The 17,485-nt window shown below is 48.5% G+C and overlaps 1 protein-coding gene across 1 annotated transcript; it reads left to right on the top strand.

The window, feature by feature from the left end:
* The first annotated feature begins 2,607 nt into the window (after positions 1–2,607).
* Positions 2,608–4,925, top strand: LOC136525239 (putative UPF0496 protein 2). The gene is made up of 2 exons (XM_066518235.1): positions 2,608–2,779; positions 3,536–4,925. The coding sequence occupies exons 1-2, from the start codon at positions 2,719–2,721 to the stop codon at positions 4,744–4,746; spliced, it is 1,272 nt and encodes a 423-aa protein (XP_066374332.1). The 5' UTR covers positions 2,608–2,718; the 3' UTR covers positions 4,747–4,925.
* The last annotated feature ends 12,560 nt before the right edge of the window (positions 4,926–17,485 follow it).

Raw genomic sequence — 17,485 nt, 5'->3', positions numbered from 1 at the left:
GACCCTTTAGTCCCAGTTGGTAACACCAACCCGGACTAAAGGACCCTTTAATCCCGGTTGATAACACCAACCGGGACTAAAGGTCCTCTGATGGGTTAGTTCAAAAGGAAAGCATCCCATCCATTGTTAGATGTGTTGTGTAGGTGGGGTGGTAAGCTCCGCGCGAGGCAGTGCATGAGGTCTTGAGTTCGAATCTCACAGGGCGTAGCGGTGGAAGGCATTATTTTTTTTTAAAGCTGGGAGGATCTTTAGTCCAGTTGTGACAAACCGGAACTAAAGAACACCACCTTTAGTCCCGGAACGCTAGTCCTGGTTGGGAAACCAGGACTAAAACCAGTTCCCACTAAAACCAGTTCCCAACCGGGACTAGATGTCAGTTCTGTAGTAGTGCGGGCTCGGGGAGGAAGAAAGGGTATATAGGAGGGGATCTTTAGTCTCTGTTGGAGACAGCAACCGGGACTAAAGGTTCCTTTCTAGTCCTAGACGGAGCCTCCAGCCGGGAGTAACTTTTACTCCCGGTTGGAGGGACCAATCGGGAGTAAAAGTTAACCTTTTGTCCCGGTTGGTAGTTCCAACCGGGACTAAAGGTCCTCTGCAGCAAAAGGCTACCGCAGTAGCCGTTGGACAGGGACCTTTAGTCCCGATTGAAGCTACCAACCGAGACTAAAGAATTCTCTAGTCTCGAACACGAAAAATACTGGGACTAAAATCAAATTTTAAAGTAGATCAAAAGTCATTTCTCTACCGGTGCACGCAGGCATGATGCCGTGTCATGTCGTCGTCATGTAGTAGTCGCGCACGGGCACGGCCGCCGCGTTATCCGTGCATTGGCGGCATCCTGCTGCTGCCTCTAGTCGATCTCTCTCCGCCGTCCACGCCACCGACCGGAGTATCCGGGCCGGAATATCGGTCTCGGATCGGATGGGAGGCATAAGAAGGAAGCAGCAGATCTACGGACCACCATGGAGGAGCTGAGCAGATCCTGCGCGCCGCATCGGCGATCGAATCGTAGTAGTAGTGTTTTGCATTTTCCTGTGCTGTATATGGGAGTGTTTAGTTTGTCTTTCTGGTTTTCTGTTTGTCGCCTTCCAAAAAAAATATCTCATTAGCGATCCACGGCCGCCCGGCAATATGCCGGCCGGAAGCTGCATTGTCTCGTCTGACATACGGGTGTGCTGTCTGCCCCCATGCGTTATTGTTAGGCCCACTCAACCAGCAGCCAGGTCCTAAATTAAATTAACACAATGTTATTCATCTACTCTCTACCTCCCTCCTAAATTAAATCAATGACTTTTAGAGTCTAGTTAAGTCAAACTATATTTTAAATTAAATCGACTTTAAGAGTTGTCTTAAGTCAAACCATTTTAAGTTTGACCAAATTTATAATAAAAAAGGCATCAATATTTATGGCACTAGATTAGTATCACTAGTAACATCATGAAATATGTATATATTTTTTCATAATGTACTTATTTCATGTCATTGATGTTGGTACATATATTTTTCTATAAAATTTGTCAAACCTAAGATAGTTTGACTTTCGGTGATTCTAAGAATTAATTTATTTTAGGATGAAAGGAGTACACTATACACTAGCCAAAGCGCGCTCTCCCTCTCCCTACCTCTCTCTCTCTCTCTCTCTCTCTCTCTCTCCATATGTAGGTATGTATGTATGTCAGCTTCAACGGAAAGAGTTACTGGTATGAGTTTTCAAAGTACTTTCTGCCATTAATGATTCTAGCAATGCCCAATCTTGTGTTGTCAATCAATCTATACAAAGTCTCACATATTGATTGATGCCCACATGGCTGGGGCATATGCACTTAAGGGCAAAAACAACAAAATTCGTTATGTTTTCTCCTTATCCACGGTTCTTCACCGAGAGTTGTTCAATCGTTGGCAGTTGCGTATAGGTACACAATGTCTATCAATATAACTTGTTATGGTTACAAAAACTGATAGACACGAGGATGGCCAATATTTTTGTTTCCCCTTTTGAGGCCACAAGTTAGAACATTTTGGATTCTCGCGTATTGCGTCTACTCAACAAACATCCCTAGTTTGTACGAATGTGTATACATACATTGGTTTTGTTTCTCGAATGAGAGGTAAGGAAAGGGAAATTCCTTGAACATTACTCACTCATCTTATCCATGCATCAGGGTGTCGTGCCTGTCTTTTTTTTCCCTACTTGCCCATCCGTGTGTTATTCGTGTTATTTTGTTGGCCTATCTGTGCGCGGGACGAAATCACCATCTGCGCAAGATTACATGTCAAATGCTCAAGAGATATGGACACAATAATGTTACCCAAGCAATATGATGATATCTCCACATTGTGGCCTAATAGCTAGTCAATGTGCTAGAATGTTGTGTGCTTCCGTGTCCCTTCTGCCGTGTTGCTCTATCCTTTTCCCTTGAGTCTGTACCAGAAAGAAGCCAGCTCTCTGTTGGTGGCTTGTGGGTTTTGTTTCTTGCCTTGCAAGAGCTTCTCTTCGTTCCTCTCTCCACATTCCTGGATCGCACATCCTATATAAGGGGCAGGCCACAATTTCATTTGAAAAAAAATTCATGTTCCATATACAAAGCCAGAGGGAGTCTTATAGGTGCTTTGACAATCAAACTTGCTGTGACTTATGTTAGATTGAGAGACCAAACTGATCATACAAGACAGTGATAGCACAAATTTTGTTTTGTTTGAGCCAGCTAGTACGTCAAAATGAGACCGTCACCATCATCTTCATCGTCATCACCCAGATCCATTTTTGGAATTGAAACTCGTAAGTCAATTTCTATGTGAGCATACATGCCTTGCAGTCATCTTAGTAGCTTGCGAACTTATTGTTCATTTAGCAAATATTGATTGTTCTCTTAACAATGCTGCTATTTCATTTATCAAATTAATAAAACTACTGCAAATGCAGCTAAATGCTAGCGCCTAGCAGTCTCTATCCTCTGAAGGAACGTTCTGTCTTAATGCACTGATAAGTTCGATCTATTATGATAATGTTTTCATCACACACAATTGCAAGATAAACACGCAGTGTATTCAATTGAGTTACGACAGTGGACTCTGTTTTTGTACATGTTTAATTTGGACCAGTTGAGTGTGAGCATTTGATGCATGCATGCATAGTCCACACTCCACACATGGTCAAGCTAGCTAGATAGTCTTTCATGCAAGGGTACAAAACTAATGAACTGTTGAGGTTGAAGCATGTTTTTCTTTTCCTTCTTTGAAATGTGAAGCATGTTTATTTCCTTGATTGCCGTCTGCAAATTAAAGTTGCTGTCGATATAATAACGCTGCACATTTCTCTTTCTAGCTAGCTAGCTAAGCTAAGCTTGTTATACTCCTACTTGCATGTAAAGCAACGACAATCTTTACTCAGAAAAACCATTTCTTGACGCTTTCTCCTGCCGTCCATATATACGTACCACGCACACGTTGCTTTGCTTTGCTTGTTCTGTTGCTTGTTGCCCTCGCTCTCATGTGATGTCTCATCTCCAACTCCGACTCTGATCCATCGTTGCAGCTGATGACACCACCATGGAGAGGAGCAGCTCCACCCCTTCCAGCAGAACTCCGGAGAGCTCGAGGCTGCCGCCGCGCAGCCCGCTCGGCGTCGACGAGGAGTACGACAGAGCCTTCAAGTCCAAGTCTTTCCTCGACCTGTGGTCGCACGCGCATCGCCACCTCATGCACACATTCTCCTCCGCCTCCTTCAAGCTCTCATCTTCGTCCAAGTCCGGTGGCGTCAAGGACGACAACGAGCCCGACGCGGCGTCGGCCGCCGCCGCCTTGGAGCAGTCGTGCTCGTACACCGTCCTCGACGACTTCGTGCTGGAGCCCAGCCCGGAGGTGCTCGGGCGGGGGCGGCGGCGGCGGAGGCGCCGCGTCGAGAGGCTGCTGATCGAGTACTTTGACGTGACGCAGGAGGCCTGCGAGGCGTGCTCCTCGCTCCTCGCCGCCATCGGCGCGGCGCGGCGCCACCAGCTCGCGCTCCGCCTCCTGCTCCACCGGCTGGAGGAGGACAACGACGTCGGCGGCAGCGATGACCCCGCCGCCGCGAGGGACGCGGTCGCGGCGCACGTCCGCCTCGACAACCCGCTGTCGCCGGGCCGGCTCGCGGGGTTCCACGAGGTGCACGGGCGGTGCGGCCCGCTCGCGGCGCGCCTGGCGTCGGCGCAGCGTCGGCTGCGGCGCCTGGCCCGGGCGATGCGCGTGGCGCGGGGCACGGCCGCGGCGGCGCTCGTGGCGGCGTGCGCGGCTGCCGTCGTGGCCGCGGTGGTGTTCGCCGCGCACGCCGTGGTGGGCGTCGGGGCCGTCTCCGCGGCCGTGGGCGCAGGCCCGGCCACCGCCGTGCGGTGGGCCGCCGAGCGGGTGAGTCCGCGGCAGTACGCGCGCGCGGGCGCCGCGGTGGACGCGGCGGCGCGCGGCGCCTACATCGTGGGGCGGGACCTGGACACGGTGAGCCGCATGGTGCGGCGTGCGCACGACGAGCTGGAGCACGGCCGCGACGTGGCGGGCATCGCGGTGCGGGGCCGCGGCGAGCGACCGCTGATGCAGGAGGTGGCGAGGGAGGAGGCGGAGTGCGAGGAGGACCTCAGGGCGCAGCTGCAGGAGCTGGAGGAGCACGTCTGCCTCTGCCTCATCACCATCAACCGGAGCAGGAGGATGGTGGCGCACGAGATGACGCAAGGCTTGCCGTCGCTGGAGGCGACGCCACTGCCGTCCCAAAACTAGCTTCGCGCGCGTTGAGGGTGAAAAAGAGAAGAATACTATTTGTTTTTTTTTTTCATTCAATCATCACTTAGCTAGTTCATCGTTGTCCATATGATTCTACAGTAGAATTGTAGAAACGAGAGGAATGATTGAGAGCGGTTCTTTTGCATGTACAGTACGTAGCATTAGTATACGAATTTTTTTTTCCGTGAGAAGGCGTGTGTATGACTGAGGTACTGATGTACAAGCAACTCCTTCGAACCTGTAGAGAGAGATTATTTTTCCATTTGATTATGTTAGTTTTATTTTATCTTTTTATGTATTGCAGCTAGATGCTAAAGGATGCTAGACCGGCTGGTCAAGCACTCGGGTTGGTTGGCACTCTCGTGACATGAGTTGGAACCCGTGGGGCGAATTTGCAGCGCCAGAGGTGAAAAAAAACCCCTCGCCTGTCCCGCATTCCCAAATCACATGTTTGTAGGCACCGGCCCACTCACACGGTTATGAGCCCCTGTGTGCGGGCGGGGTACGAGCTTCGGGGTTTTTTTTTTGACATGTGTGAGAGGTCTCCACCTTAAGCCGAAATCCCGACGGTTGTCTGGCCACCGCGGGTCGAGTTTTTTTTTATTGCAGTTAGATATGAGCAATAAATTGGTAGTTAGGGATCGAGTTAGATCGTGTTTTGTGTCCCCGAGCTAGGGGGTGAAAATGGATCAAAGTTGATAACGTCTCTCCTATATTCGAATCTTCTTTCCCTTATTGGATTAGGAGTGAAGGATATATTTCACAGATGGGTGCAAAACTGCGAATACCGATTATTGGATGTTAGAAAAGGCAGGAAGATGAAACCGAACTAGGATAGAGTGATTTTAGTAATAATATTATACACACATATAGTGAGCGACATAGAGACATACTACTGTCAATAATTGACAAATCATGCTTAACAATTGTACACTAGCCAAAAGTAACAAGTATATTTTGTTACAAAAAGATACACTAATTAAGCATTTTTTGTTCACTTTACGATTTTAGTCCAAGGATGTGTTTGTGTTGTGTGTTGGGGAGAGGAATATCGTATAATATATTTTAAATACCGAACAATCCATATATAAGTTACAAGTAACTCACATCCACAAGATAGATGTTGCGAATCACATACTCTTCCAGACATCCACCTATTTGTTAGACACGGATTATCCATATCCGAATGGATTCATAAAACTAGTTTATGTCCTTAAAAGTCAGTTTCAGAAATTATCCATAGTACTTTTACCTCTTGCTTGGGGCCATAAGGGTTGTCCAAATGTAGAATTTAGGATTGTTTAATTTCTATAGTCAAAGGTGTCAACTAAGTAAAATGGTGATGTGGTATTGAAATTAAAGAAGAGAGAAAATAAAATCATTTCTTATTATACTATTGTTTACGCAGGCCAAGATATAATAAGTAAATGGTAGAACAGAGAAGACACGTGAATGGAAAAAAATATTTTGAAGAAATCAACCATTGCGTCTATTATTTTTTATGTATATTGTCTACTTAACTTAGTAAGTATATAATAAACTATCTTATAATTACTATGTTGAGAGTGCTTTAGACAGCACCGTTATAAACTGATGCATTAAGCCAAAATTGTGCTTGCTTCCACATTCATTCATTGGTCCGAGGCTGTTGACATGTTATTACCACCGGTAGTAATTTAGCTTTCTATTTTTTTTCCCTGACGGTCTCGCATGGCAAAGCACAAGATTAGAAATCTGTGACCTTGCAGTTACATGGTTTTCTTTTTCCAGCTCCTTGATCTCCAAACACTACTAAGGGCGTGTTTAGTTCCGAATTTTTTTAGCTTTTGGCTACTGTAGCACTTTCGTTTGTATTTGGCAAAAATTGTCCAATTATGGACTATTTAGGCTTAAAAGATTCGTCTCACGATTTCTCGACTAACTGTGTAATTAGTTTTTTTTTTCGTCTACATTTAATACTCCATTCATGTGCCGCAAGATTCGATGTGACGGTTACTATACAAAAATTTTTGGCTTTTGGGTGGACTAAACGGGGCCTAAGTTGGTTGGCAGATCTAACTGCACACAGGGGGATGCTATTGCTGGCATGCTACACAGTTGCAAAAAAAAAAAGGGAGCACGGAGCACCCAGTTGGGACAACTGAATAAAAAATTTCAAGTTGGAGATGCGGGGTATCCATCCCCGTGTACCTCTCGCATGCTAAGCGAGCACTCTACCATCTGAGCTACATACCCTTTGTGTTTTTTAACAATGTGCAGAGACTTCATGAATCATAATCCAAGATGTTTTAACAATGTGCAGAGACTGTTTCTTGTGTTTTTTAACAATGTGCAGAGACTTTGTGTCTTGGTTCTCGTGTAGACATGGTTTCTAACTTAGACCCGGTTTCTATGATTTTTGTTCTCTCTCTTCAATAACTACCTTGTCACATCAGCAAAATGCTTAGGTGACAGTACAATTAATGCCCATAGAAACTATAGTGGTTTCTGCATTGGGAGTGCCCTTAATAATTGACAAAGCGTGGTCAACAATTGTATGCTAGCCCCAAAAGGAAACATGTATATTTGCGAATTATACGAGTATAGACGCAGACGCTCAAACGTACACACGCTCACCTCTATAAATACACGTCCGCAAACTATAACACCCCGGGGTTACTGGATAATTAATTATTATAACACCCTTGTGTTACTTTATAATTAATTATCTTAATCGGTGCCAACTTGCACTTGGCATGTCAGAACTTCTAACCCTTCTCAGAACTTCTGATTTCCTGCCGGAAGTTCTGACTTCAGGGCCAGGCCTTAGAAGTTCTGACTGTGGGCTTTCTTCGGTTTATCTCTTAATCTGTTGTGCTAATGACCTTAGATCTTTAAGAAAGTTGTAGGGCACAGTGTTGCGAAGATCTTTTGTATAGGGGTGGGACCCCATTCTTGACCAAATTTGCTGCACAGTGCGCTCCTGTGCTGGCACGTGGTCGCTGTCCTTGCTGGCCCCGCTCACACCCATGCTCTGTCGTGCCCACGCCGCTGCCCATGCCATGCTGCTCCCCTCCTTGCCTTCTTCTGCAAGCCTCGGCGCCCTCCGCTCACCATTCTCTCGGTCTTTCTCCCTCTTGCTCTCTGTCTTGCTCTTTCTCTCTCGTGCTCGCCATGGCTAGCGGCCGCTCCAAGCTCCCCGCTGCCGCGCCCTCGCCGCCTGCTCCTTTTTGCTTCTCCAACCACTGTCGTCGCCGCTACCTCCTTCCTCCTCCGCCCAAGCGCCAGCCATCAGCCGTTGCCGACACGGCCGCTGACCTTCGGGCGCCTGTACGAGGGCCGCAGCGCCAGCCACGCCCCTGTGCACGCGCACGGGGCCTAGGAGGACCCCGCGCCGCCTCCCACGGCCAGGCCAGGCCGGTCCTCCTCCAGCTCGCCGCCGGTGGCCATCCCAGCAGGCCGAATCGGCCGCCGATTGGTCCCCTGCCCCTGCTCTGCTGGTGAGGAAGAAGAAGAAGGACAAGGGTTGGAATAGAAGCTTTTCCAGGATTTCCAATGTAAATCTCGTGACTAATACATATTGTGTGATGTACTATGGGTTGATTAAGGGAAAGTCCAGGGCCTTAGCGCAAAGTGTTTGTTTTTTATGGTTTTTTTTTTAGTATAATTCGGCTAAAACTTTAAAAATTCACAGTAAATAGTAAAAAAATCATAAAAAGGAAAATAAGATGTTTTGGAATCCTTGTAAGTAGATCTATGTAGTATAACTATAATATGTACATGTTTTAGTAGAAAAGTTTTCGCTATAGAAATATATCTATGCTTTCTAGTTTTAAATTCATAAATATAGTTCATTGTGCTCCAATTGTGATGAAATTTTTATGGTAGACTAGTGTTGATGTGTTTGTGCTATGGTAAATATTTCATAGTCCAATGGATGCATATTTCTTGAGTTATAGATTTATCTTGTAATAAGCTCCTTTAATAGTTTTTAAATAATTAATATGGCTCTGTTGTTTTATAACTGATTTTAAATGTATAAAAATAGAAAAGATGTGTCATCTATGTTTTATAACTGTTGTTAAGTTCTATGAATCAATAATATGGCTCTGTTGTTTTATAAAATGTGAGATGTAGGTTTATCATATGTTTAGAGTAAAGTTTTTGCTCTATAATTAAATCTTTGCTTGTTAGTGCTTTATGTGACTAGTTTGTAAATAATTTCTTAAATGGAGTTGTAGAAATCTGAATGCTCTGAACTTTTCGTGGCTAGCTAATTATGGTGTGTATGTGTGGTGTGGTGGTAAAAGTTTCATGATGTATAGATGCATGATTTCTGAGTTAGTAGTTTATCTCATAATAGGCTTGTTTTATAATAAGGAAATAGATATTAGGTTTAGGAGGAAGTAAACACTTGTTTTGTGTAGATAATGTCATGACTTGTTAGTTAGTCATTAGAGCTAGCTTTGTAGGCTTGAATTGTGTGCTTCTTCTTTTTAAGAGTTGTTGTTGCCTTTAATTGATTGCATCATCGTTGCATTGCATTCTATGCATCTCATTTAGGAACGATGGCGGATGGATCGACTGGTGGACTATGAAGTCAAATCTGAAGACGATGTAATGGTGGGCAAACCATAGAGACGAAGGTTGATCAAGTCCTAAGATGGAGCCAACTAACTTAATGTGATGTTGAGTTACCCAGGCAAGCCCCGATGCATAACCCCTATTTTCAAGCACTTATTATTATGTTGTTGTGCATTAAGTTGCAGGAGTTGCTTGAACCCTGCATAATATTCTATCCTATGATTCCTATTAGTATGATAGGAATCGTGTAGTATGCCATGTTATAGGGCTTATAGTAGAAGTCGAGTGATGGACGGTTACTCACGAGAAATGGGTGATGGTTATACTGTTGTTACTATCACATGGATTCAGAGATGGATAATAATTGGAGACCTGGGCAGGAAAGTGGGAAAATGGATTTTTGTTGGAGTATTGGTAGGTGCAACAGAGCCGGACTCTGGGATGCATGTTTCATGCCTGTGTCGATTAAGGACCGTTCGTTGATGGCCATTTGACAAGTTTGAAGGTACCAAACACATAACAGGGCCCTGAGTTATAGTTGACCAGTGAAGCCAAGTACTTTCCTATGGCTCAGGGTCCCTCAAAAGTTTATTGGAGTGCTTCATTGGCCAGTTGAAAGGTCTTAATGGCTAGAGGAGGGGTGAATAGCCTATAAAAATCTACAACAACACTTAACAAAGATGTTAGACAATTAAACGATGAAGTGAGTGTTGCGCTAGCCTACCAAAAGTGCAAGCCACCTACCACAATTCTAGTATCTATAATCTCTATTCACACAAAGGCTATGTCACTACACTAAGTTAGTGAGCTCTCAAAGGCTAACTAAAGAGCATCACTTACCACTAGACCCGACACAAGCTTGCTCTCAAGACTAACTACACTAAAGAACGAAGCAACACTAGAAATATAACTACAAGAGAGGATGATGATAGTTATACCAACGTGTAGAGGTATGTGCCAATCACATTATGATAGAGCCAATCACTCACAATCAATATAGAATACCTCGGAACAAGATGACACAATATTTTTTTACCGAGGTTCACTTGCTTGCCGGCAAGCTAGTCCTCGTTGTGGCGATACACTCACTTGGAGGTTCACGCGCTAATTGGCATCACATGCCAAACCCTCAATAGGGTGCCACACAACCAACACAAGATGAGGATCACACAAGCCATGAGAAATTCACTAGAGTACCTTTTGGCTCTCCGCCGGAAAAAGGTCAAGAACCCCTCATAATCACCATGATCAGGGCCAGAGACAAGCACCTTCCTCTGCTCGATGATCCTCGCTACTCCAAGCCATCTAGGTGGCGGCAACCACCAAGAGTAACAAGTAAATTTCATAGCGAAACACAAACACCAAGTGCCTCTAGATGCAATCACTCAAGCAATGCACTTGGATTTACTCCCAATCTCACAAAGATGATGAATCAACGATGGAGATGAGTGGGAGGGCTTTGGCTAAGCTCACAAGGTTACTATGTCAATGCAAATGGCCAAGAGGGTGAGCTTGAGCCAGTCATAGGGCTTAAATAGAAGCCCTCATGAAATAGAGCCATTGGGCTCCTCACTGCACAATTCTCAGAGCGACCGGACGCACCGGTTAAGCTGACCAGACACAGACCCCCAGCGTTCGGTCACTAGATGTGTGCCATGCGTCCCCTACTTTAAACCTCTGCCGACCGATCCCAATGGTCGAGTTCCAATGCCAACATGGTAAAGTGAGACTGGACGCACCTCTTCAGGCGATCGGACGCGCCGATGCTCACACTGCTCACACGTGCGGCAGAGCCACGAAGGCCTAACCGGACGTGCTGCTCTCCACAGTGATCTAGTGTCAGGTGATTTCCAGTAAGCATCTAGAGAGGAAAAACAGTGACCGAACACGTCTGTTCACAAGCGATTGGACGCCGCTTCGAGTCTGGTCCTCTCTGGCTCGCGAAGAAGCACATGTTAGCGTACATCATCCCCTGACTGAACACAGGCCCTACGCGTCCGGTCACTTTCACTGTGCTGCGTCCGGTCACAAGACCGAGGGTAGCCCTCACTACAACACTGACCGGACGCAGGGAGGCTGATTCTGGTCACTCTTGAGGCAGCGTCCAGTCACCCTGGGACAGCTCCTCCACTTCACCATCTTCTCCATCCTTGCTCAAATGTGCTACCCACCAAGTGTATCACCTTGTGCACATGTGTTAGCATATTTTCACAAACATTTTCAAGGGTATTAGCACTCACTAGAATCTAAATGCATATACAATGAGTTAGAGCAGTCTAGTGGCACTTTGATAACCGCATTTCGATATGAGTTTCACCCCTATTAATAGTACGACTATCAATCCTAAATATGATCACACTCACTAAGTGTCTCGATCACCAAACCAAAAAGCTCCTATCAAGTTTTACCTTTGCCTTGAGCTTTTTGTTTTTCTCTTTCTTCTTTTCCAAGTCCAAGCACTTGATCACCATGGTCACCACACTATCATCATGATCTTCACCATTGCTTCACCACTTGGAATAGTGCCTACCTATCTCATGATCACTTTGATAAACTAGGTTAGCACTTAGGGTTTCATCAATTCACCAAAACCAAACTACAAGTAATCCATAGGTCCATTGGTAAGGAGTTATGATGTTCCGTAATTAGTGGAGACCCCTCCCTGGCGACCACGAAGGCGAACACGCCCCCTGACCTTGATCTAGATTGCTGGCACCAGTGATATGGATTAGCAACGTTGGTGGCCACTCTAGACACGGCGCCCACTGCCCTGCCTCCGACTCCTAATTGGTGACAGACACCGCATATCGCCGGTTAGCCAGTCCGGCGGCGTCGAACACATAGTTTCCCCTAGGGTTAACCGCCACTTAGGAGGGATTATTTTTGTGGCTGCACCAATCACCAAGCAGTTCCACCATTATTTTTCCTCTCCCTCTAGATCGCATGGCGATGGTAGGAGATGGCTATAAGGGGGCGGGGATTCGAGCCCTAACCCTAATGTGATTGATCTTCTGCGATGGCTCAACCTGATGGAGGAAGAAGAAGCATTGGTAGATTTCAGTGATGATGAAGGAGATGAGGATCTCCCGCGTGTGGAATGGGTGATCGTTGGGAAGGTTCTCTCTCCGATGGCCATCCATGTGAACACAGTTCGATCGGCGATGAGGCCTGCATGGGGTAACCCATTTGGCCTCAAATTCTAGGTGATCAAAGAGAAAGGAGACAATCTATTCGTGGCAGAGTTTGGGAGTAGTGCTAACATGGAGAGGGTTTTGGTCGACACCCCCTGGATGGTTGGTAGATACACAGTCATACTGAAAACCTATGATGAGAAGCTTAGTGCATCGAAGATCATTTTGATCGTCTGGAGATGTGGGTCTATATCCTGAACCTACCGCTTGGTTGGATAAACCAGCAATGGGGTTCTCGAGCAATGAGTTTGATCGGCCAAGTGGTCATGATGGATGTGGACGTAGATGGCAAGGTGAGTGGGGAGTACCTATGAACTGTGTGGCCATCAAAATTGATAAACCCCTATGGAGAGGGGTGCTCTTATGCATGAGCAAGGCGGAACTATGATGGTTCCAAGCTCAATATGAAAAACTACCCTTCTATTGCTTTGGGTGCGGCGTGATCGACCACTCAGAGGTGGAATGCTTGCACCCGGTGCCCCATGATGAACATGGTAAACTGCCGTATGATGTTCAACTCAGGGCGCTGAAGGAAAGAAAAAAGGCATATGCAGTATTTCTCTAGGGCTGCCACTGAGACCTTTGGGAGTGGCTCTTCCTCAGCCTCTAAACACCTCAGGTCATAGTATAGCAGATCTGGTGATGGCCGGTGTTCTTTGGGCAGATCCCACCATTCTTCTGAGTTCATGGGGGAAACAGAAGACTAGGAGGTGCAGTCCCTGCTAAAACAAAAATTGGGCACAGTTCTAAGTGAACGGGAGAAGCCGGTCGGAGCGAGGGCAAGTAGGCAGCTTGTGATGCAGGATGAGAAAATCAGCCGACCTCCACCATGGAAAAGGAAATCCAAGGTGACAGGTCTGGCCACATAGACTCTGACTTGAATGTCCCACTGGAGGGTCCTAGTGCGATTGTGCCAGCTGGTTTGGTGAATTCTAGAGCGAATCAGTTGGATGCGAGTGCAGACAATAGCGGAGAAAGCATGATTGAGATGCTCAAGAAGCAGAAGAGAGGAAGTACCCACAATGCATGATCAGCGGCAACTGCAATTAGCAGTCCTTGCCGGGTGCCAAGGCAGTTCAAGAACTTTGTAGCTTGATACAGCTACATCGCCCATGGTTGCTCTTCTTGTCAGAGATAGTTGTTCTTTGATTGAGTGGATGTTTTGAAGAGATCCCTAGGGTTTGCAAATGGCCTTGGGGTGGGAAGCTTCCGAAGGGGTGGTGGTTTGGCACTTCTTTGGTCACGCAACATTGATTTGAAGTTGCAGAGCTATGACAAACTACATATCGATGCTGCTATTCTTGACCCGGTGTCAAAGATAGCGAGATGGAGGTTCACCTGTCTTTATGGAGAATCTAGGAGAGAGTTGAGGTATAGGAGTTGGGAGATACCTTAACACCCAGAGCGATCTCCCTTGGCTCTACGCAGGAGATTTCAATGAGGTGTTGGAGGCACATGATCAGTTCGGAGGGTGTTTATTGTAATCCTTGTGTGTTAGATTAGCTTACCATATTTTCCAGTAGCTATTTAGGCGCATGATCACTGATTGTGATTGTGTTTAAAGATCTTGATTAGTTTCCTTGTAATAGCTTATTTAAGCATGGCAATACAATCAGAAACGTTGCTGCTTTGCAGCAACAAAATCATCATGTGTCCACTATGTTCGTGTGTGTTCATCATCTTCTCCCTCTTGCCGGTTCGGGATTCTGACATTTGGTACCAGAGCCAGGTCCCGACATCGCCATGTCGTAGTCACCATCCAAGAAGCTGCAGACTGGTGATGCCTCCGATGAGAAGAAGGTCCAGCCGTTGAACTCGTCGCCATGTCGCCGTGGCCACTCTCATAGTCGCCGCTCGCGCAACCAGGATGTCGGGTCATGCGTCATCGAGCGCATCATTGAGCGACCATCAGCGAATGTCACGTGGTCAACGTTGACCTAGGCCAACTATCCGGAATGGGCCCTGGTCATGGAGGTAAACTTCTAGACCCTCAAAGTCTAGGACGTCGTCCACCATGGCATCGCTGAGGACCCCGATGAAGATGAGTACCACGATGACCGACATGCGATGGCCGAACTCTTGTGCTCGGTACCCTCCGAGCTCTGGAGCACCCTCGCCGTCAAGCCCACGGTGAAAGAGGTGCGGGATGCGGTCAAGAAGTTGCGGATCGGCGACAAACGCGCGCGCAACGCTAGCGCACAGCAGCTCCACCGGGAATTCAGTAACCTCTCCTTCAAGGAAGGGGAGAGCGTCAATGAGTTCGGCATCTGCATCACCGCACTCGCCACCAACCTCTGCTCCCTCAGCGACAACATCACCGACGCTGAGGTAGTGAAGAAATTGCTGTAGGTGGTCCCTGAAAGGCTGAAGGAAGCCGCTGTCTCCCTCGAGATGTTCCTTGATCTGAACAAGGTCACCATCGAGGAGGTGGTCGGATGGCTGCGTGTGTTCGAGGAGCGCGCCGAGCCCAAAGAGGTCACAGACACCATGGGGCGCCTGATGCTCTGCGAGGAGGACTAGGAGGCCCACCGTAAAGCGTGCCGTGAGCAGGAGAACTCTGGTGGTAGCAGTGGCCCCAGCAGCCATGGGAAGCACCGAGGGCACGGACGCGGTCATGGCGGTGCGGGATCCTCGACGCGTGACGGCCGTGATGGCCAGAATGCAGGCGCCAGGAACGCCGGTGGTGGGAGGCCACCACCCGGTACCCTCTGCAACAACTGTGGCAAGTCTGGCCATTGGGCCAAGGATTGCCGTGGGAAGAAGAAGGGCACGACACATGTCACGCAGGCTGAGGAGGATGAGCACGCGCTGATGTACATCGCCGCGGACACCGAGGTAATCATGTCGTCCGTGTCATGCTACCACCCTAGGTCGTCGCCGCCCGTCGTTGAGCCACAGGCGCATGTCCACCTTGTCGAACCGAAGGTGCTCCTCCACCTCAGTGAGGAAGAGAAGGAGGCCGTGGTGTCTCACCGTTGGGTACTGGACACTAGGGCCACGAACCACATGACAGGTACACGCACTGTCTTCGCTAAGCTGAACACCGGCGTCACTAGCACCGTCAAGTTCAGGGACGGATCAGTGGTCGACATCCAGCGCAAGGGTACCATTCTCTTCGCCTATAGATCGGGTGAACATCGTCGCCTTGACGGGGTCTACTACATCCCACGCCTCACCATGAACATCATCAGCCTAGGGCAAATGGATGAGGATGGCTACAAGGTCGTCATCGAGTCCGGCATACTGCGCCTCTTCGACCTGGAGCGGAAACTGCTGGCAAAGGTGCACCGATCACCAAGCCGGCTCTACTTCCTCGACATGAACACCGCCGCTCCGGTGTGCCTCACCGCGCGTGTCGGCGATGTGGCATGGCGCTAGCATGAGCGGTATGGTCACCTCAACTTCTAGGCGCTGCGCAAGCTCCGACGTGCGGACATGGTGCAAGGACTACCGGCGATCGACCACGTAGATCAAGTCTATGAGGACTACGTCCTGGCAAAGCAGAAGAGGACGCTATTCCCCAAGGCCGCCAAGTACCGGGCTCAGGAGGAGCTTGAACTGGTCCATGGTGACCTTTGTGGCCCGATCTTGCCATCAACACCGGCCGGGAACGCCTACTTCTTGCTGCTCGTCGATGACATGAGCCGCTATATGTGGCTCACTCTTTTGTGCTCAAAGGTGGATGCACCGACGGCAATCATGACATTCCAAGCACACATTGACCGTGAAACCAGCAAGAAATTAAAGGTGCTCCACACCGACAATGGTGGTGAGTTCACCTCAGTTGAGTTCGGTGAGTACTGTGCAGGAGAGGGCGTCCAGCATCACCACTCGGCCCCATACACGCCGTAGCAGAATAGCGTGGTGGAACATCGAAACCAGATGGTCGTGGCGATGGCAAGGAGCATCCTACGCGCGCGGGGCATGCCGGGCCACTTCTAGGGCGAGGTGGTGCACACCGCCATGTTCCTCCTCAATCGGGCGCCCACTAGCGTGCTTGACAGGATGACCCCGTACCAGGCGTGGTATAGGAAGAAGCCGCCCGTGCACTTCTTCAAAGTGTTTGGGTGCGTTGCCTACATCAAGCGCCTACGCCCACACCTCAGCAAGCTCGACGACCGCGGGCAGAAGGTTGTCTTCATCGAGTACCAGGATGGGTCAAAGGCATACCGTTTCTACAACCTTGTCACCGAGCACGTCCATGTCTCCCACGATGCCACCTTCGATGAGGGCACACGCTGGGATTGGGAAGACGCCTCGGTCACCATCAACGAGCACCCCTTCACCGTCGCGGATGACTATGAGCTACGGTGCTAACGTGCCGAGGCGACGGCCCAAGAGCCGACATCTCCTAAGCAGCACTCGCCGGCTTCCTCACCACCGACCACGTCGTGCTCATCGTCGTCACCTGGCGCACCGAGCTCACCGCCACCTACGTCGCCAGTCTCGACACCATTGATGGCTAGGACACAGGTAGAGTTCGTGACACCACTCACTGCTGACCCAAACCTTGATGCTAATGATGAGGAGGAGGGGGAGCACCAGTACCGGATGCTGGACAACATCCTTGGCATGGATGCAGCATCCGGACTGGCACACCGCGACACCGTGGAGGCTAAGCTACACGCAGTGAGCCACGCCATGAGCGTGGAGGAACCCAGGTCGCTAAAAGAAGCCGATAGCAACCCCAACTAGGTTGCTATGATGGAGGAGGAGATGAAGTCGATCCGCGACAATGAAACATGGTCGCTGGTCGAACTTCCACGCGGACACCGAGCCATTGGGTTGAAATGGGTGTACAAAGTGAAGCGTGACGAGAACGGGAGCATCGTTAAGTACAAAGCCCGCCTTGTCGCCAAGGGCTACGTGCAACGTCCCAGCATCGATTTCGAAGAGGTGTTCGCTCCTGTCGCTCGACTAGAGTCGGTGCGCCTGCTCCTCGCCATCGCAGTGCACTATGGCTAGGGCGTCCATCACATGGA

This window comes from Miscanthus floridulus, chromosome 19 (assembly GCF_019320115.1).
Source record: "Miscanthus floridulus cultivar M001 chromosome 19, ASM1932011v1, whole genome shotgun sequence".
Lineage (NCBI taxonomy): Eukaryota > Viridiplantae > Streptophyta > Magnoliopsida > Poales > Poaceae > Miscanthus > Miscanthus floridulus.
Note: the sequence above shows the minus strand (reverse complement) of the source record. Positions and strands in the feature narration are given on the sequence as shown.

Coding starts and splice junctions, on each gene's coding strand:
- LOC136525239 (XM_066518235.1), top strand. CDS start 2,719: ATGAGACCGTCACCATCATCTTCATCGTCATCACCCAGATCCATTTTT. Junction 2,780..3,535: donor CATTTTTGGAATTGAAACTC/GTAAGTCAATTT, acceptor CCATCGTTGCAG/CTGATGACACCACCATGGAG.